Raw genomic sequence first — 19,430 nt, 5'->3', positions numbered from 1 at the left:
AACAGACCACCAGATAGAAAGGTTTTGATCGCTTAACAAATTCTTCTCATTAGCACCATAGAAAGTCTACAGAGAACAGTGTGGAGAATATGGAGGTTGATAATTAACACTCAATATTATTGAATGAGGCGGAGGATGATGTGAAGAATTATGCAGGTCGAGGGAGGATGTTTACCGACGGAGGTGGCTAAACTCTTCCAAGATCTGAATAATTCTTCTCATCAGACGAATGCCGAATTCAGTAATAGTTTCTTATTGAAAATATTTCTAAGTTCTTGACAACCTTACCAGGTATGCGAAGACTTACTTCAAAACGTTTGCTTTGATTGTCCACAAGGTTTCAGCATTTAGATAGTCTTCAAAAAGTCGGTGACGTCCATCGAGCTATATTTTCGGTGTATTATTGCATTTCTTCCGTTCAGTTTTACTGGGAAGTTCGGCTATTTCGTTTTCGGATAGCCGTGAACTCTTCCGACGTTTGTAGGAAAACAGCTGGGCTGCCACGCTATTGCCTGGAAACGAGGTAGATGTTGCCTACATCTTCCAAATATGGTCATAACCATCCCACTGCCCCAAATTCTTGTTTCTTGTCCTACTTTGCCGAGGAGTAATGACAAATTCGGTTAATTGGAAGGTAAATGAAAGGCTTTGATCCAGTTAGTTCAACTGGTTTCTGACTAGTCAGTTTGGCATAATGTCCCAACGTCTTTTTATGGTTTTTCTAACACTTTACAGTCAAACTGGCAATGAACACTTGAAATATTCCAAGAACATCTATTGTGTTACGACCAATCCCAGCAAAGATCAGGACATGCGAACGAGCTACAAAGCCACAAACTAATTGAAGTTCTTGCTTGCGGTTTAGTTTCTCACGCCCGATTGGCTTTTTCCAAGCAACACAATAACGTTCCAGAAATATTTGTGGTGTTCACGGTTTTCCTGGTTTGACTATACACATTCAAAAAACACTAAGAGCACATTATCCAGAGACTATTATGTGTAAGTCTGCTTTGCTTGATAGTTTTTAATTTATTGAGTAGTCAAATAAATAAAACTGTACAGATTAATATATTAAATCAAATAAATAAACTACAGATGTTTATTACATTCATAGAAATTAATAACTAGGGCCATTTATACGAAGAAAAATAAGACGCGAACTTTCCGTATAAACGGCACATTTCGTCTAAAGTAAGACGCGGCTTAGCTATGACGCGTCTTATTAGATAAGACATGCTCGTATAAATGGTACAGTTCGCGTCTTATTTAAGACGCGTCTTATGTAAGACGCGTCTTTTTTTTCCTCATATAAATGGCCCTAATATCTCTCTGTTCCTTCTGATTTGTTATGACTACCAATCATGTGAAATGGAAAAGGCATGTGACTGCCACAACCTAGCTCTTGACAAAGCTTTGTCTGACAGGCATGTTTGTGGACATCTAACTTACGTGCACACCATCTGTCAGTGATGGTTGATCAAGTCAGACAGCTATGCAAAGTAATGTTTTCTTGAAAACGTAATGCAGTGAGAGTAAATAAATTGTCATTACAAACAAACAAAAGCCCACTTGATAATTCTAATGGACAAACCTCATGGTTTAGTCTCTTCCATTCATCGAGCTAGAGGGAACAGGAGGAAGCTTGGGACCAAGGTTGCCACACCCTGTTTTGCCCTATGTGGGAACCAGCCAACAACCCAATAAAACTTCTAAAATTTTTTTCACACAGTATTATTTTGCTGTATCTCTCTGTCTGTCTTTGTCTCTCTGGATTTCAATACAAATTTTAAGAAAAGTGGCAAGCATGCAGCCTCCCTGTTACTCAAAGAGGCCTCGTCAAACGAGCAATGCGAAAAAGTAGAGGGGTATAAAATCTCCAAAAGCAGTCACCTGTTTATGTAACTAATTGTAGCTCTTATCCTTAAGGAAAATTTTAATACACTTTTCACATGAATTTACAATCACCATTGCTGGGACTTTGGAAGTGCTGGTGCTGTGAGAGATTCAAATTGCATTTTAATAACTCAACATCATTTTGAGTTTAACACTCAAAACATGCTATAGTAGTGGTGAAAAAGGATGGCATTAACCAATTTCGCTCTGCCTTTAATACACTCTGTTTGCCCCCTTAGATTTGGCATAAGCATTGTCCTCAATTTCTCTTGGGATGACTGTAACAACGAGAAAAAATTGGAAACAATGCTTATGCAAAAAGTTGGAGGAAAAACAAAATGTACCATGGGCAATGAGATTACATAGGGCAATCTTTTTGCAGCAATTCCTTCCTGGGCTTGGGCTTGGACATGTGAAACGACCATGAATTGCTGACTGAGGTCTTCCATTATGCCTAGTTTATTACCATATGAAGGGGTTATGTTGTGGATTAGCACCTCTCAGTCTGAGGGCAAGATCTGTAGGTGAATTTTCTGGTATTACATGAGGACCAGAAGTGAGTGCATAATATTGACTGTCATCATCTTCTTTTCCGGTCAATACCATATTCCGTAATTCGGGAAACTCGTGAAAGGGGAGGTATGCCTCACCATACGGCAAACCTATGTCCTTTCTAATGGCTGTTGTTTCAAATGATGTTTCATGTTCTTCCCAATGCCTGTCACATGCAGCACACAGAAAATTCGAGAAAAATTTGGAGCATCCGCATCCCCTGACTTTGCATCTCCTAAGCCCCGTGGGGTGGTGTTCCTCATGGGTGTGTTTACATTTGCACTTGGCCCGCCACGTACTTGGGTCATAGCCCGGACGGCGCTGAAGCCAGAATTCACCCGCCTCCTCGGGACGGGACTGGATAAATGCGAACGCCTTACACTCGCATCGCGGGGCGGTACAAGGGACCATGACACTCTTCCCCGTGTATTGGGCATGTTCGTTTAATAAATGACCACAAAAACATTTCGAATTCTTACATACACGGATGCAATCATGCTTAAACTCGGGACAGCGCCATCCAATATACACCCCAGACTGAATGGCGTCTATGGCCGCTTCGCGTTCGGGATCAAAGAGCTTCTTGACTCTCGGTGCAAAGTCGTCGCCATGCATCGCTCGGGCCACGGGCAACAGCTCTGCTTTGGCCGCTGGGATAATAGGTCGCATGGTATAACCTTTCGGTGCTAATATTCCCTTCGATTTAGGAACCACAGCTTTTTGAGAGCTTAGCTGTTTACCTCCGACTTGTGGCTGCGAAGACCCTCCTCGTCCTGCGCTTACATTTGGTGACTTTTCGGCAGTAGAAATTTTAGTCTTTGCTAAAGCTGAACTTCCAGAATACCTCGAATATCTATTCCCAGCCACCGGACTTCGTTCCCGCTGAACTAAAGATTTCCCTTCTTTTGAAGGGTTTCGAGGTCCCAGAGAAAGATCTCTTAGCGGTTTATCCAAGGAATTGATCGAGGAGTTTGCTTTAGAATTTTTGTTTTGTTTCTTTCTCGACGTTTCTGCGTACGCCATTTTTGAGTAGCAACAATGGTACGCGAGCAAACAATAAGTGATGGTCAGCGGAAAGACAGCAGTAGCTATCGTCACGTCATCGTCGCGCAAAAACCAGTAGCGTTGATGTCACGCAAGAACTGGCGTTTTGGTGAAAATGCAAATCCCACAGATTATTTCATGCTTAACAGACTTCACTCTTGTTTCTGACCAAAGAAACCTGTTTGCTGAACAGTTTCTTTGACAATAAGTGGATTGTAGAAACTATCACATGCAATCAACCTTGCTTTGCAAATTGCAACAGGACTCAATCGGTGAAAGTAAGCAATCACAATATTATATAAATGGAGAATGTCGCGATAAAAATTGTTTAATTTTTAAAAGGGAAAGGCGGAAATGACGTACAACACAAAAACTAGAGAGGAAAATTACTAAACAGATGGACTACATGAATAATTGGTAAAAGGGATGCAAAGTTCTAAACAAGGTATGTGAAAGGGTACCATTTGTCAGTCGAAGGTATATGAAAGAGGTACTTTTTTCATGAAAAATGGTATATAAAAGGGTAAGGGGTTGGACCTAGGGACGGAGCCTCCCGATATAAACATACCCCATACCCCAGGTAGGTGGGATGACCCACCTCACGTTACCTCACCTTTCAGGGGTCCCCCACCTCCATGTAAACAGGCCCTTTAGAACAGACCGCTGGAGCCAGGGTGTTGAGGAACGTGTCCCACGAGGGGAAGAGGGCTTTAATCCACGGTTCAAAATACTGTCAGTCTCGGGTATTTTAAATCCCTTGAAATGTTCAGAAACGTACAAGGTCCTAAAACGTAACCTTTGATGACATCGATGAGAGCCAGATTAAATTCAAAGGGCCACTTTATTTCAGACTGCAGTATTCACCAGCAAAAACCTATCAAGTGGGGCATAAACGTTCTTGTTGTGTGTGAATCAGACAGTGGCTATGGACACAAATTTGAAAGGTAGGGACAGTTATGCAAGCAAGAGAGGAACCCTCTCTTCTGAACAGATGGTTTTGTTGTTGCTGGAGAGTTATGAAAACAATGGACATGTTGTGTACATGAAGATCTTTTACAGCAGCCCAAACCTTTACCTACAGTTGCAGAAAAAGGTGGTAGGGGGCTGCGTTACCATCTTAGCTTGGCAACTAGAAAGCAAGTGCCCCAAGACGTGCTGTCAAGGCAATTTCCTCTAGAGAGAAGATCCAACAAAATTTATGCACTCTGGAGACCTTGTTGCCTGTGCTTGGCATGACACCAAGGGTGTTCATTTTCTTGGTACTGTACAAAATGAGTTCACAGTTGACAAGGACATCAGGCATACAGGCTCTGAAGGAGGCAGGAAGACCGTTGAGAAGCTTGTAATGGCTAAACGGTATAATGAGGACATGGCAGGGATTGACAAGATCGATCAACTTCTTGGAAGCTATGATTATCCACACACATCCAAAAGTGATAACAGGCAATTATTTACAACAGTAATGAGAGAAATTACACTGGTTTGTAGACATATCATTTTACAAAAAGGATAAAGCCAGTCAAAATGTAAATAATGAAGGAAATTAAGGCCAGTACTGAGAGGTACCAGGGATCAAAAATGTCATAACTGTTATAAAAAGTTTTTAATTGGTTGGAATACCACACCCCTCTGAAAATTCCAGCTAAGCTTACAGTCTTTCTTTTGCACATTTTAGCCCTTACGATCCCCTCCCCCTATAGATTTTCCAATGACCCTCCATGAGTTAACAACAGGGCTTCTAAAAAACACTGATTTTGCTCCCATCTTTATACTAGAGTGCATAGTGTTTAGCTACTCTGGTATAGGTTACGCAGTGGATGTGGCAGCCATTTGAAGGGCAAGAAAAAGGAGGGAATTATTGGGGCGCATACGTGCATGCCTTCAGTCCTTGTTTGCTTCTATCCCTTCCCCTTCAAAACTGAAGCAACATGGAACATGCTTTTTTAAAGGTGATGACTGAAAACAAATCCTTTGATTTGATTTTTCAGAGCATGGGAGAAAAAATATTGAGGATATGGACTCTCCCCATTTTTAGGGTGCAGATGGGGATAAAGTCATTAAAAAAAGGAATGGTTTACTCAATCAGGTGAGGACTGTAAATTCTATATGGCTTTCAACAATATAAAAAATAACATATATCTTTATTTGTTTACAGACATAATCTTTTGTTTTTCTGCCTTCCATGTCTCTTTTAGAGTATTCTTGACTGAGTCATTTTCAAAGATATAATCTATGCTGTTTAAAGTTAAATCCCACACTTCTTCCTCTGTTAGGTTAAATGTTTTGGCCATTATTGAGTATTCTTCTGACAAAGTGATGGAGAACACGCCCTTGTCATCAGTCTGTAAAGTAATGTGTAAAAAAATGTCAATGCACTTTATATTGAGTGCCAAATTATTTCAGTCATGTTCAATACTGCCACACAGTTATGGACCGTTAAGAGCAATTGACGGATCGTATGGTCTGTACAAACTGTCAGCATTGCCAACAGTCTGTATTCTGAGTACATACGAAGCATGCATCTCATTATTACATCAGGGCTCAGTGTTTTATGGTTTGTACGATCCGTATGATCCATAAAGTGCATTGGACCATTCTCAAGTATTTAGCACAAAAGTACTAAATGAGGACACTATTCTTATGTCTCCTACTGGAGATGGTCACTCGTGTTTGAGACCCTGAGTATTGCTTTGGCCATGGAGGTCAAACAGGTTGGAATAATTTTGACCTGTAACATAAACAATTAATGAAAATGCACCAGGAAGAATGAAGACAACATAAAAAATCACTTACACAAACAATGCAAGGGTGTTTTTTGCCATTGTACCAATAGTCCATGTGATGTTCTGTGTAGGATGGTACAGTCTTGGTCTTTACATTGGAAGTTAGACATAATTCTGTTGGCAAACAAAATTTTAAAGGTAAGAGTGATTACAAAAACTCCAGTACAGAGATTTATCAACATCTGCAAAATACCAAAGACTACTGTATGCGTGCAATATTAGTCATGTTTGTCATGTGGTCTGTCAACAAAGAGCTGAAAATTGCACGTCAAATTACCCATGACAACTTAACCATGTTTCAGCTTTTGAACTTAATTTGTGCTTATGGCATTTCTCTCTGTAAGTAAACTTGTTCACCAATAAAGTGAGAAAAAATGTACACCAGTAGAGATTTGCCTTGCCTGGTTTTTGAATGATCACACAATTGCTGCAATCACTGACATTGCCACAATTACTGCTTGACTTTATTCAGGGATCAGTATGGAAACCAGGGTTAATGGTACTAAAATACTTACCAATAGGGATTAAGTGTTTCTCGACTATGTTTACAAGATCATCTGCACCCCCATTTTCTGGATGAATGCAGGTTCCATGTCCTATCCTGTCAGGAATCAAACTCAACAGGACTCTTGTTTCATCAATGTCAGGAACCTTAATGTAATCAACAAAAGCAGTTTTTAGTTTTGTTAGCTAAAGATCACAGATTGGGCCAAATTCCAGCAGCTTTCATAAAATTTATACCCTCTAATCACTTTTAAGAAAATGGAAGTAAAGCCTGGTCACAGGTTACAATCTTGAATCTTGTGAACTGCCATTAGAGAGTGATACCCTTTTCTGGACGAAAATTAGAGTCAATTAATTTAGTTACAGCTTTCAAAATACCATTTTATTAATTCTCAGCCATGGAAAAATGACAAGACCTCCGAGACATGTTAGAAACAATGCTATTCTGACCTATTATACGGTTGAATCTGCAAGCGGGCAAGATGAAGCAAATCCTGTTCTCTGATTGGCTACCAGGGCAAGAAAGCTACAGGCTCATCTTGCCCGCTCAAGATCTCCCATATTGGTCCTGCAAGAAAAAGTTATCTTTTGGCCATATAATGAATCTTGTATTGACCTAGCTTGTTTGATCAAGATGGCTGGATGTTGGCCTTGTTTTTTTGTCTCCTTTTTTACTGACCTCACCTTCGTTTCGGTCCATAACAACATAAATAAGAACTTGATCAATTTCCAGCCATCTTGACCTGACATGCAAGGCCAATCACAGCACCCAATTTGTTCCCAATTTGCTTCACCTATTATGTATAGCCTAGCACCCTTCTATCTTATGATCTTTCACCAATGGAATTAATTTTGTCATGAACAGATTTTTTTATCACTGACCATTAAGTTATCAATATACTTGCCTCTGCAATATGTAAGGCAAGTTTAAGACCATTGTCTTTGGCAAGCTTAAGTGCTGGTACAAAATCCGTTGATTTGTATGCCTGGAATAGAGAAAATAGTTCTCTCTCAACCAATAATTCAACACTAACTCCTGAGGAAATAATAGCCCCTTTCTTCCCCTCCCCTTTCTAAGGACCAAACTCATGTGAACCCAGAATGGATAATGCTGAGGTAAAATTAAATATCACTGTCAATGAAAAGGGCCATTAACCCCTTAAATCCCAGGAGTGACCAACATGATTTTTCTCCTCAACAACGTCAATACCTCATCAACAGAAATGGTTATGGGATGTAATAAATTGATCCTCAAAGGGTAAAGGCTTTGATATTTTATCAAATTCAATCTTCTAATATTATTCTTAAGGGAAATGTATGGAAATCAGTCTGGAGATTAGTATGTGGATATTGGGGCTTTAATGGTTAAGTTCAAACCCACAATGTCTTAGAAATAAATAATAAGTACAACTAAGAAATGCTCCGGAAAAAATCCAAACCCACAACCTTCCAAATACTGATAGGACACTCTAACCACTGAGCTATGGGTGACTCACATGATGAGCATTTCTTAGTTGAACTTAATATCTATTTCTGATTTCATCACACTTGAGTGGTTGGTCAGCAATATCTACTAAGCCTTCTAGGTTACACAGCTGTTCTTGCATGATTACACAAAGTACAACTAGATAGGAAACTGGTGCAGTGCTCATGGTGGGCGCTAAAAGTCACTGAGGGCACACCCTTGCAGTCACAGAAACAAAGTCATAGAGGTGCAGAATTCAAAAAATTTAAGATGACTTGGTCAACTATAGTACACTTACTTTAGGATCTCCACTCAAGTCTATTCCTACTAATGTTCCATTCCCCTTTGCTTTGATTGCTGACGCCAGTTGTACAGTATGTAAGGCATCTGCTGGTCCATACTTGCGGTTTATAGCCGCTATAAATCTTGTGTGGACAAACAGGAAAGGGTGAATTACCAGTTTTATCACTTATCAACAAATTATGTTAAAATATGGCTTTAGAACATCTTCCTACAAGAAAGTGCAAAATGTGCTATGGAAATGAAACCTTTCATCCAACAAAAACATACTGGAAAAACATTGTGGGAACCAAACATTACAACATTACTTGACTCAAAACTATTGAACTATAATGTTGCATCATTAAGCTGGGGTTTTAGAGAGTAGGGTGTGGTTGTGGGGGCAGCCATGGCAAAAGTATAACAATTATTAGAGATAACTACCTCACAGTAATGTCAGGGACTGTTGTTTTGGCTTCCTCTATGGCTGCTAAGACTGCCTCTATATATGACTCCTTTGTCATTCCTGTGGATAAAAATGAAATGGGGAAAGCTGTAGAAAGCCATGGAGTGATTCGTTCTGCATTAATCTACAGTCAAGGCTATGTTAAAATTTTGCTTTGCCTGCTAGAATTTTACCAACCAAGCAAAAAGAAATTATACCCTGACTTCAGGATATTTTTGCCTTAACTCTTTCAACCTCCCATAAGCTTTGACACAATGACATAGTTCCTAAGAATCATATTGTTTTAGAAAAAAATATCTATAAAAGCTTAGCATTCCTTTTGGTATTTCCAACTTGTTATCTAACATGCAACCTTTTAAATCCCTCAACATGAAATTTAATTATTTACAAAGATGTGGTCAAATAATAAATTTTGAATAATAAAACTTAAAGCAACTGCTAAATTACTTGCTATGCCCAAAGACTTATTAAATGGTAGTAAAAAAAACATGTTTAATTTCCATGGCATCACCTGTCTTTGGGTTAGCTCTTGGGGTACTCCTCAGCTCTAAATATCTCACATTATCTTGCGCAAAGTCTTCAATCACACTTTTAGTTACCTACAAGAAAGCCGAAATGACACCCATGAGGCAGTAATGTAAGCAGTCCCCGCTTAAATCTAAGGCGTTTCTCAACTTATACTTAGAAAGGGAGACCTCATTCCCATCAGGGTGGATTTTTTTCTAACAGAGATTGAGGCTGACCTACAAGTAACATAATGGTTAGTTTCAAAATATTCTCTCTTATGTTCAAGTAAGGATTTGAAACCATCCTTGAGAGAGGTCTATGTACAGGTACAGAGAGGCAACTATTTTCCCTAACTTGTCCAAGTTAATTTAAGGCCTGTTTCAAACGTTGTGCTACTGCCGTGCTAAGCTGGCTCGACTGTAGCTGGACTGCAGCAAGACACTAGCACGACTTGGTTTCAGATGTCGAATTTAATTCAGTTGAATAGAACAGCTGTTGCCGAAAACGAAACACAAAATAAAGAAACGGTTTAGCAAACTTTAAAATGTATTCTAATGTATTTATAATTTATGAATTGAGTTCAGCACGGGGCTAGCACGGCGTTTGAAACCAAGTCGAGCTACTGCCATGTAGGTTGCCTTGCTACATGGCAGTAGCACGACTTGGTTTCAAACATCGCGCTACTGCCGTGCTAAAGTTGAATTTAATTTGATCAATTGACTTTGGTGCGGCAGTAGTATGAAGTTTGAAACGGGCCTAAGTTGCAAAAAACCGTAGAAGGGTCAATTCCAAGAGGAAACAAAATGCCCTCAATTTATTTAATTTTCTCATACCAGGAACACTGCCTCAGTGTCATCCACAAGTGGGTAAATAAAGTCCCACATCTTAAAACACCTGTGAGCATGAAAAAGGAATATGTAACTGATAAAATACAACAAATTGAACCTCTGCACATAGCCGTTTGGCTATGACAAATACATTGTATTCTTTCCACTGCCATTAAGCTGGATATAAGCACAAGGTCAAGATGGCTGGATATTGGCCAAGTTCATTAATTTTTTTCTGTTTTGCATTTTTAGGACAGAGAAAAAGTTGAGATCAATAAAAACACACACAAAAAAAGGCCAAAATGCAGCTATCTTGACTGAACAATTTTGGATTTATTTTATATGGCCAAATAGCGGTCAAAGCAGTAGACCTTTGCTTTGTTTTTCAGCTCTTATAAGCGACCACTCAGAGTCTTATTTATATAAATCAACACTTAAATGAAATTGCACACTGCACTAATGGTTTATTGATAAAGATCTAGGGGTTATTTTGGTCTTAAAATTTGGACATAAAGTTTAACTGTGTCTTTATCAGATAAAAAGACACTGATTTAACATTAATTTCTTTTGTTTTTTCTGTATGAATCATGAGTTATCATTATTATTTTCTGTATGAGTTTCTGGAGCTCTCGTAAGTGACCACACTCAGTTGTTTAACCATGAGGTTGCTTACAAGAGCTCATTCTTGTAAGCAACTAGCTCCAGTTACGACCATGTTTTCAAATTTCCAAGGAGGTTGCTTACAAGAGCTTCGACTGTAGCTTTAAACAGCCACCTAAAATTGAGAGTTCCCTTCTACTGTTAAGAGACCATTGCTGGGTGGTACTTTACATGCATGTCACAAACTCACAGCATACAAAACCATATGTCCTTCTTGCACGTGAAATTCATACATTTGTGAATTTACCAAAACATGGGCCTAACTGCTGCACTCATGGAGAGGGGATTTGTCATAATTCCTCCCTATATATACCTTGGTGGATTTGATGAGGTTGAATGGGATTTCAACGAATCCCCCAGGGTCCTTCTGATTTATTTTAAACAATTCGTGAGGTAGGTTTGTTGCCTAAAAGTAATGACAAATATATTGGTCAAGGCCCAGAAATATTGTAGTGGTCAAGACTCACTCGTCGAGATTTTTCTCGTCGCCTTTCAGAATGGTTGTTTCCCATTGTGACACTACATTGTTCTGGCCTTTTTCCTTTGTGGACTTTCTTTGAATGAGCTTCTTGATCGTCTCTGAGCTTATAGATCCATTAATATGAGCATGAAGTTCCTGAAATTAGAAGAAATTTAAGCTTAATTCTTATGTTCTTTATAAGTTTCTTGATCATAATTTAAGCTTATTTCACACGGCTAATACAAAGTAAGATATTCCTTTGGGATATGAGCTGGACGAGAAATTTTAGTTAGTAGGTGAAGGTTAATGTTGAGTTTAGATGATAAAATCATTTTCCTGAAGAGCTGATCATCTACGAGAAAGTGTGTTCGCCTTTGAATCTTCGCTGAAGTCAGCTAAAACATGGCTAAAATGAATCGATCGATGGATTAAAATTAGCAGAAACTGCGCCCTTCGAGGAAACTATCCTTTGATCTGTGGTAAATATGGGTAAGAAATCTTCCTACTAAAATACTTACGATTTTCGGGATTTTCTTGAAATAATTGAAAGGTATTCTTTCCTCAGCAGTCTTTCCACTGTCCGTTTCCGCCATGTTGAAACTATCGATTTACGTTTGCGAGCTGTGATTGGACAGCTGGGGTTATCGACTTTTGATGCTTCTTCCCGCCAAAATCTGAAGTTCGCGCGCGGTCATAGAACAGATCATCGAAGCTCCAAGTTAAAAGCATTTGCTGTGTTTTTCAGGCCTACATTTCAACTTTTAGTCTCCCTTCTACATATAACACAAGCTAAAATGGGAAATGAATCGTCGGTTACCTATGGAACAAAGCTTTTGAACGATATAAAGGTTGAATGGAAGAATGTGGAAACGCAGGCCAAATTGCCATCTCGAGACGGCCATTGTGCAGCGGCGATGGCAAATAAACTTTACGTTTTCGGAGGAGTTCGCTGGCTTTCCGATATCTCCGAATCAACAGAATCGAACGAGATACTCGTTTTCGATGTTGGTAAGCTGTTTTAACAATTAAAATAATTGTAACTTACGTGAAAATTGTTGTTTTGATCTGTGTCTGCATGACACGGTCGATTTTAATCGATGCAAATAAGGTAGGCTTTATGTCCTGTTATAACCTTTTTTATGTGCTGATCATTTCCTTGGGTGTAAGTATATGCAGTAAAATGCACTACAGTGTATACTACGGTGGCCCACAACTGTCACGGCAAAACTAAAAACCTCACGGCAAAAACAAAATACCTTACGGCAAAAACAAAATACCTCACGACAAAACCAAAACCCTCACGGCAAAACCAAAGACCTCACGGCAAAACCAAATACTTCACAGCAAAAACCAAATACTTCACAGCAAAAACCAAATACTTCACAGCAAAAACCAAATACCTCACGGCAAAACCAAAGCTATTTTGTTTTTGCTGTGAAGTATTTGGTTTTGCCGTGAGGTTTTTAGTTTTAGCTTATCAGCGAAATGTAGAAACCATACTATAGCAACCAACAATGCATTTAAAGCAAATACATCTTTGCTTTCCCCCCTAGATTCACAGTCTTTGAGCAAGATTGTAACTGGTGGTGAGTTGCCATCAGCCAGGTCTTCTGCTGCAATGGCGGCTCTTGGAAAGAAACTGTATGTTTTTGGTGGACTTAGCAGAGACAGTGGATGGTTTAATGATCTGTATGCTCTTGATACAGGTGAGCATTAGTACACTTAATGTGGCAGGAGACTTAGAAATTGTTTGAATTAGTTTTAACAGACTGGCAAAAAAATATTAGGGAGATCATATATTATAGCTTAGACCTTTTATGTCTGCCTAAGATAGGATAATCTTTATTTAAACACATGACATCAGTGAGCCTGAAGAAGGCTCGTTACAAAAATGTACGTGTATATGTAATGTACGTGTATCAGTCTTTTTCCACAAACTTCTAATTCAATGAAGTTGGGTGATGCTACTATTAAGGTCGAGGCCTGTCGCTCTTCCCATTCCCAGTCAATTATAATTGACCAGGTAAGGATAAGGGAGGCAAGGCCAAGCATCATACAACACTGCATAGTGACACAGCATCATATGTACTGTAAAGACAAAGGCCTATTACCACTAGCATGATCCTATAAGGTTTGATTTTAGGACCCTTGTTGTCGATCCAGTGACCTTCTGCTAAGTGGACCATAACAGAGGTGTGCTGTGCTGAGGTCCTACATGCCACTGTCATCAATCACAAACTTAGGGTGTTTCATTATAGACTGATTCAGTTCCTTTTTGTCACCAAATTAATTTTGTAATGAGCCAACTGGTTTGTCTTCTGCCAATTTTGATTTGAATATTGAATGGGGGACAGATGTTAAACAATATTTTTGCAGCTGAAAACATCTAAATGCAGTGACTTAGTGCTTTAAATATGTATTTTTTTACTTTGACTTTTTCACCAACAATCGAAAGGTGTAAATAAGAGTAATTATTTATCTATACGCATGTAGGGTTGAGCTAGTACCCATGTGGCAAAATGTAAAGGAGTGGAAATCAAAAATAGTCAATCCCCTTTAATGGTTACATTGTAAATCCCTATACTTTGCTTTTTTTACTTCAGAAACAAAGCAGTGGGAAAAAATTGAATGCATTGGTGTTCCTCCATCCCCGCGTGACAAGTTAACATCTGTTGCAAAAGGAACCAAGATTTTCTTTTTTGGCGGATTTGGCCCTTTGGAGGATGCAGAAACTGAAGATCAAGAAGGAGCAGCGTTTGGGTGGTTCAATGATCTCTTCAGTTTTGATACTGGTATGCACATAAATTTTGTTACAGTAGGATAGATCTTTCCTGGGCACTAATGCAAGAATTCCAGAATATCAATGCTGTCACCAATGGCAGATCCAGACCTTCAGATAAGGGGGGGTGGGGCAGTCATCCAGACCCTGAGATAAGGGGGAAGCCTGGTCTTTCAGGCCTCAGTTTGGTCTACAAATAAGGGGGGCCTGGGCCCCTCCCCTGGATCTGTCACTGGTTGCTTAGGGCCTGATGGATTATGCCTGGTTATAAAAAATGTTACACCCAGCTTCTCGGGTAGAAAAATAATGAATAGCTGTCGTTGTCAAATCTCCAGTTGTTTTTTCCATATTTTTCTCTCCTAAATCAAACAGAATTGATATTCCAGACATATACAATTTTTTACCCCACAGACACTCAGTAAAATTTTTGTGGGGTAGAGATGGGTGCCAAAGGGGATCAGGTGGAGGTCAGTCTTCAAAGTTGATTCGAAGGTTTATCGGTAAACATTTAAATGACAAGTCTGCAGCTATAAACTGAATTGACATTCAAGCAATAATAGTTCTTTTGTGAGGAAGTCAATTCAACTTTTAATTTGGTCCCTGTTATTAGTTTGGAGTGGGTGTCTTTTATTAGATTTTTACTCTTACGAATATTAACAATATTTTTCAGAGAACTGTACGTGGGAAAAACTATCCCCTCCATTTACTGGGTGCCCAACACCTAGAGCAGCTCATGGAATGTGTGCTGTTGGATCCAGAATTATTATCTTTGGAGGCAGAGACAGTGTTGGCAGGAAGAATGATCTCTTTATTTTGGATACAGGTGATTGAAATAAAGTTTTCACTCATTATCAGTTGACGCACTTGTAAATTAAGTGATATTTGCAAGTCGTTTTAAGTTGTGTGGGGCCTAGTATACTTAGTAGGCGGTTCATGAGGACCACTTTCAGGTACAATATGAAATCTGGGACAATCTAAGGCTAGGTAACCTACATGTATGTCATGAAAGCATGGCAGACATATTTTGTAAAACTAGGCTGTTGATCCATTCAAAAGGGGCCTAAGCAATCCTGGAACATTTGGGCACTGTCACCCTGAAAGAATTTCAGTGGAAATAACTTAATGGATGGGCTTGGGTCCAGAATTGTTTTTGCCACCAACCAAGATCTTTTTTTCTTATCATAACCTTTAGTGATGTTTCCTTTAGTTGAAATTTTTATTGTAAGATAGATTATTTAAAATGTATGTTTTTTTAAACAATGTCAAATAATTCTTTAATTCCTTTTGTTAAGTATTATTTGTAAAATACAGGGCCCCTATGGATACCAGCCTTAAAGCTGATTGGACCACCCTGTTGAAAATGTAAATTAAAATGAAACAACTAGATTTTCTTTCTATATAAATCCTGATTCTTCAAATTTAGGTTGAATGGGTTATTTCAATAATAATTTTCTCTCAAGTAGCATTGACATTTGGAATTTAATAATTTTTAGAAACAATGGAGTGGATCCCAACACCAACCACAGGACGACAACCAGAGCCTCGTTCTTTTCACACATGTACTGCTGTCGGCAACAGAGTAGTTGTTTTTGGAGGAAGAAGTTCAGAGAATGCACATTTTAATGATTTGCATATATTTGATGTAGGTATGCAAACACAATGGTTCATTTGAATTTAGATTTAGATTTAGATTTAGATTTAGGATGCTTAAACCATATTGGCATGGTAAGGCCACCACTTGCCGTGATTTTGTTACAAATAGTTATAGTGAGTCCTGGGACTCATCTTGTGAAAAATCACGAGTCCCTGTCCATACCCAGTTCAAAAAAACAAGGACTCCTAAATTGAAAATGCTTGGGCCTTCGTGTAACCAGACAGTTAATCTGGAGACAGAGGCCAAAACTCTTTATTACAGTTTACTGAAATTAAAATGTAGTCCTTCTATATACTAGAAGCACAAAAAAGACTAACATAAATATGCATCTTTAAACAACAGCCACAGAAATCACACAAACAGGATATACTACCAAAAAATCTTCAAATCCATCGATTATTCTTTGCGTCCTATGGGATGCATCCCATGAATTATTTTGTGTCTTTGCAGCGGATTTTTATACATCATGGACGCAGGCCGCAGAGGTAACAGAATCACTGCACTTGATTGCTACCAGAGATTGTTGCATCCCTGGTGGTTCAGTATCACTTTTTTATCCAAAACGTACAGAATTTTCCTTCTACACATACCTGAACTTCGAAAGCTGTATTTAGAAACAGGAACAAACGCCAGCATATTGCACTTCTTGTGAATAACTTTTTTGGTAGTTATGGGTTTTGCCGGGTTGCCAGATAGTTACCAGAAAACTGCCAGACTAGCTTCAGACAGAATATTTTGGCAAAATCTCCATTGCCAGTAGGAAAGATAATAAATATTTTATGATACATTACTGTTTCTGCTTTAGCAACTAGTGAATGGCTTCAGCCATCAGTATTGGGAATAAAGCCCCCTGCCAGAGGAGTGCATACAGCTACACTTGTAGGAAACCAGTTTGTGCTCTATGGAGGTTCTTCTGATTTTGATGCCGAGACAATGCAGTGTCAAGAATTTTATGGAGATGTTCATCTTATAGACAAAGGTGATTAAACATTTTAAAGATTAAAAGCCCAAATGCTAATTATTTAAATTTTCATCTGTACATCAGGGATAGCCATTGAGATCTACTCCCCAACAACTTTAATGATTGTTAAACTCTGGGATGTGAAACCGCTTCCAATTAGGTAAATGCAAGAAACAAATTTGTAGTCCTTTGTTCTGTAGAAAAAAGAAGTGAACTGTTTTAGCCACCCTTCCACCTTGTGACTTTCCTTGGGTTCCCATGGTCTCTTGTTTTGTAAAACAACCCTTGGTTACCGTGTTTCAGATAAAAAATACAAGCAGTAAAAATGTCTCCCAGCCCGCAGTTCTAAAAGGTGCTTCACAAATATTTAAAATTTATCATAATAAACTTACTATGGCCAAGTACACTAGTCAATTCAATAATTTACTCTATGATCTATACCTCTATGCCACCCACAGACCACTTTGTAAATTTTTGGATTTTTTTTTGCAGAACAACTTTTGTCTGGGAACTCCCTTGGCCCAGACCCTAATGATGTCCCCCCTGTCATCCCACAAGGTGTCACCAGCCAAGTTGCTAACATCACAGAATGTGAAACAATTGAAGAGGAGGACAGTAGTGAATATGAAGAGTCATCAGATGAACAACAGTGATAAATAACAGCCATCATTTTGTTACAGTAGTGTCTCAGAAGTTTGAACACCATCCCATAAGTTTTACTAGTGCAATGTTCTTTAACTGATAAGTTCAGGAAAGTGAATCTGTTAAAGAAAGTAGAAAATTTGGGTCAAGAAAGTAGGCACTAGGTAGAAAAGAAGTAGACAACAACCACCCCACCCCCCCCCCCTTCTCCATAAAAAAGTGCCACTGGGGATCTGAACCTCATCAGAAAACCCTATACAGAGAAACCTGTATTAAGCACACACTCACAAGACACTTGCTAGTCTCCACCCTATACCTTTTATGTCCTGAAGTGATCAACATGAAATTTCTCCTTGTAATATTAATGCTTTATGGAGCAGCGTGGTCATGAGAATTAAGGACATGATCACACAAGATGCATTTGCGTCATATTTACCAACTTCCCAACACTACTCTAAGAAATGAGTAGGGGCAACTAACGTTTTGATCTTGTACAGAATATTATTGAAAGAAAAGACAACTCAGTGAAGGGATCGGTCAGCTTGGAACTGGGCTCCTTAGTTAGGGACAAAGAGACATACTCAGTGGTAACTGACAAGGGAAAGTTTTGCCTCCCCTTCCCTCTCAGCCTCCCATGTCCCCACTCAGCTTGCTTCTTTCACCAGTTTTTTTTCTTTGCACTGTTCATCCTGTTATTTGCCCCTTTTTCCTCATCAAAGAACTTGGTCTCCGGCTACTATAGGATAATATAGGATTCACTTAACAAAGGGTTCTTATGCAGAACAAACTGGAAGAAAATTTTAGGACTTACAGACATTCATGACTACTTTATACAGGATGTCGTCTTTAAATGGGGTTTGCTTAATGAAGATTTTACTTTAAACAGACCACATGATGACAGTATTTTTGAAACCCATTTCTTGACTTTTAAGGATCAATAAATTTGTATTGTATGAGGCATTGTATGAAGCATTGAGCATACATTTCGTATGATCCTTGACATGATGGTCGACATGATGACATCTATCTCATCTTCACTATAGATGTTTTGAAATACTTGGAAAAGCAAGCCGCGAAATTAAAATAGTAATTAATATTGTGGACTGGAACTGTTAGAACGTCTTTGTCTCATGGAAAATTTTAAGTTTTAAAATAATTCACTAAACCGTAGAATCTGTTTGTAGCACCTGATGCCACGTCCTTCCCCCTTCTCCTTGCATAAGTATCCTGCGCGCCACCCAGCTCTGTTTAAAGAAAAAATACTAGCGGAAAAGAAAACGCTTAAAAGCTCAAAAGATTCGTCTTCCGCCCCGGAAATAGCGGTGCGCATGAATAGTGATCTAACCTGCACCGAAACTTGTGTTCTTCTTTAAAATGAAATAAAAGAGATGAAGAAATAAACAAACTAGGGCAAAAAAAAAACAAAGGTTCATCTCCGTGATTCGAATAATATCCCACTCGTCTATTTGGAGGTCAGCGCTTAAATATTGCCCATTGGATGGGTTCATTGAAGCATCTTCGGAGACTACTAACAATTCGGATTCTGTTATTATTTTAAAAAATGCGGACCTACTATGTCGTGGTCTTCATCAAAGTGGGCAAAGTGGAAATTGCCTGCGTGCTGAATCAGTGGTCGGTTCTGGCAATTCTACTTTTTGCAAAAAACGCGGATAACGAAAATGAAAAATGCCTAAAAATCAAGGTGTTTCTCTGTATTGCACACTCAAAACTAAAAAAAGGATACCTTTTTTAACTTTCACTCGCCGTTATGAAAACCTGAGAAAAGTGCCCCTTTTTCTCATGAAAAGTCGGATATTTTTAGGGTTTGTCTTCGATATAAATTGAGGCAACTTTCTTGAGTACTATTTGTATCTAACTAATCGCAAAAAAGCTGGAAAGAGAAATTTCTCGAGTTTTTCAGCTTTTTGCCTCTTTCTTTAAAGTCCAAAAAAGT

At 38.8% G+C, this 19,430-nt stretch overlaps 3 protein-coding genes across 4 annotated transcripts; 1 reads left to right on the top strand and 2 right to left on the bottom strand.

Annotated features, from left to right (window-relative positions):
- Positions 1-2,028: 2,028 nt before the first annotated feature.
- On the bottom strand, positions 2,029-3,477 carry LOC140937817 (protein FAM221B-like). Its single transcript, XM_073387393.1, has one exon. It carries the CDS (start codon positions 3,466-3,468, stop codon positions 2,356-2,358), a length of 1,113 nt encoding a protein of 370 aa, XP_073243494.1. The 5' UTR covers positions 3,469-3,477; the 3' UTR covers positions 2,029-2,355.
- A 2,134-nt stretch (positions 3,478-5,611) lies between these two features.
- Positions 5,612-12,066, bottom strand: LOC140937266 (N6-Methyl-AMP deaminase-like). Of its 2 annotated transcripts, XM_073386807.1 has the most exons (10): positions 11,959-12,066; positions 11,448-11,596; positions 10,327-10,387; positions 9,498-9,585; positions 8,965-9,046; positions 8,540-8,666; positions 7,682-7,762; positions 6,788-6,923; positions 6,283-6,386; positions 5,612-5,831 (listed from the first exon to the last, which is right to left on the bottom strand). In XM_073386807.1, the coding sequence occupies exons 1-10, from the start codon at positions 12,031-12,033 to the stop codon at positions 5,631-5,633; spliced, it is 1,104 nt and encodes a 367-aa protein (XP_073242908.1). In that variant the 5' UTR covers positions 12,034-12,066; the 3' UTR covers positions 5,612-5,630. The 2 variants fall into 2 exon arrangements, with proteins under 2 accessions (XP_073242908.1, XP_073242909.1); XM_073386808.1 differs by lacking the exon at positions 7,682-7,762.
- Positions 11,953-18,553, top strand: LOC140937264 (kelch domain-containing protein 1-like). Its single transcript, XM_073386806.1, has 7 exons — positions 11,953-12,448; positions 12,994-13,146; positions 14,044-14,232; positions 14,890-15,042; positions 15,713-15,865; positions 16,679-16,852; positions 17,327-18,553. Exons 1-7 carry the CDS (start codon positions 12,235-12,237, stop codon positions 17,485-17,487), a joined length of 1,197 nt encoding a protein of 398 aa, XP_073242907.1. The 5' UTR covers positions 11,953-12,234; the 3' UTR covers positions 17,488-18,553.
- Positions 18,554-19,430: the final 877 nt, after the last annotated feature.

This window comes from Porites lutea, chromosome 5, assembly GCF_958299795.1.
Source record: "Porites lutea chromosome 5, jaPorLute2.1, whole genome shotgun sequence".
NCBI classification, from domain to species: Eukaryota; Metazoa; Cnidaria; class Anthozoa; order Scleractinia; family Poritidae; genus Porites; species Porites lutea.
The sequence above is the reverse complement of the archived record's forward strand: the minus strand, read 5'-3'. Positions and strand labels throughout refer to the sequence as shown.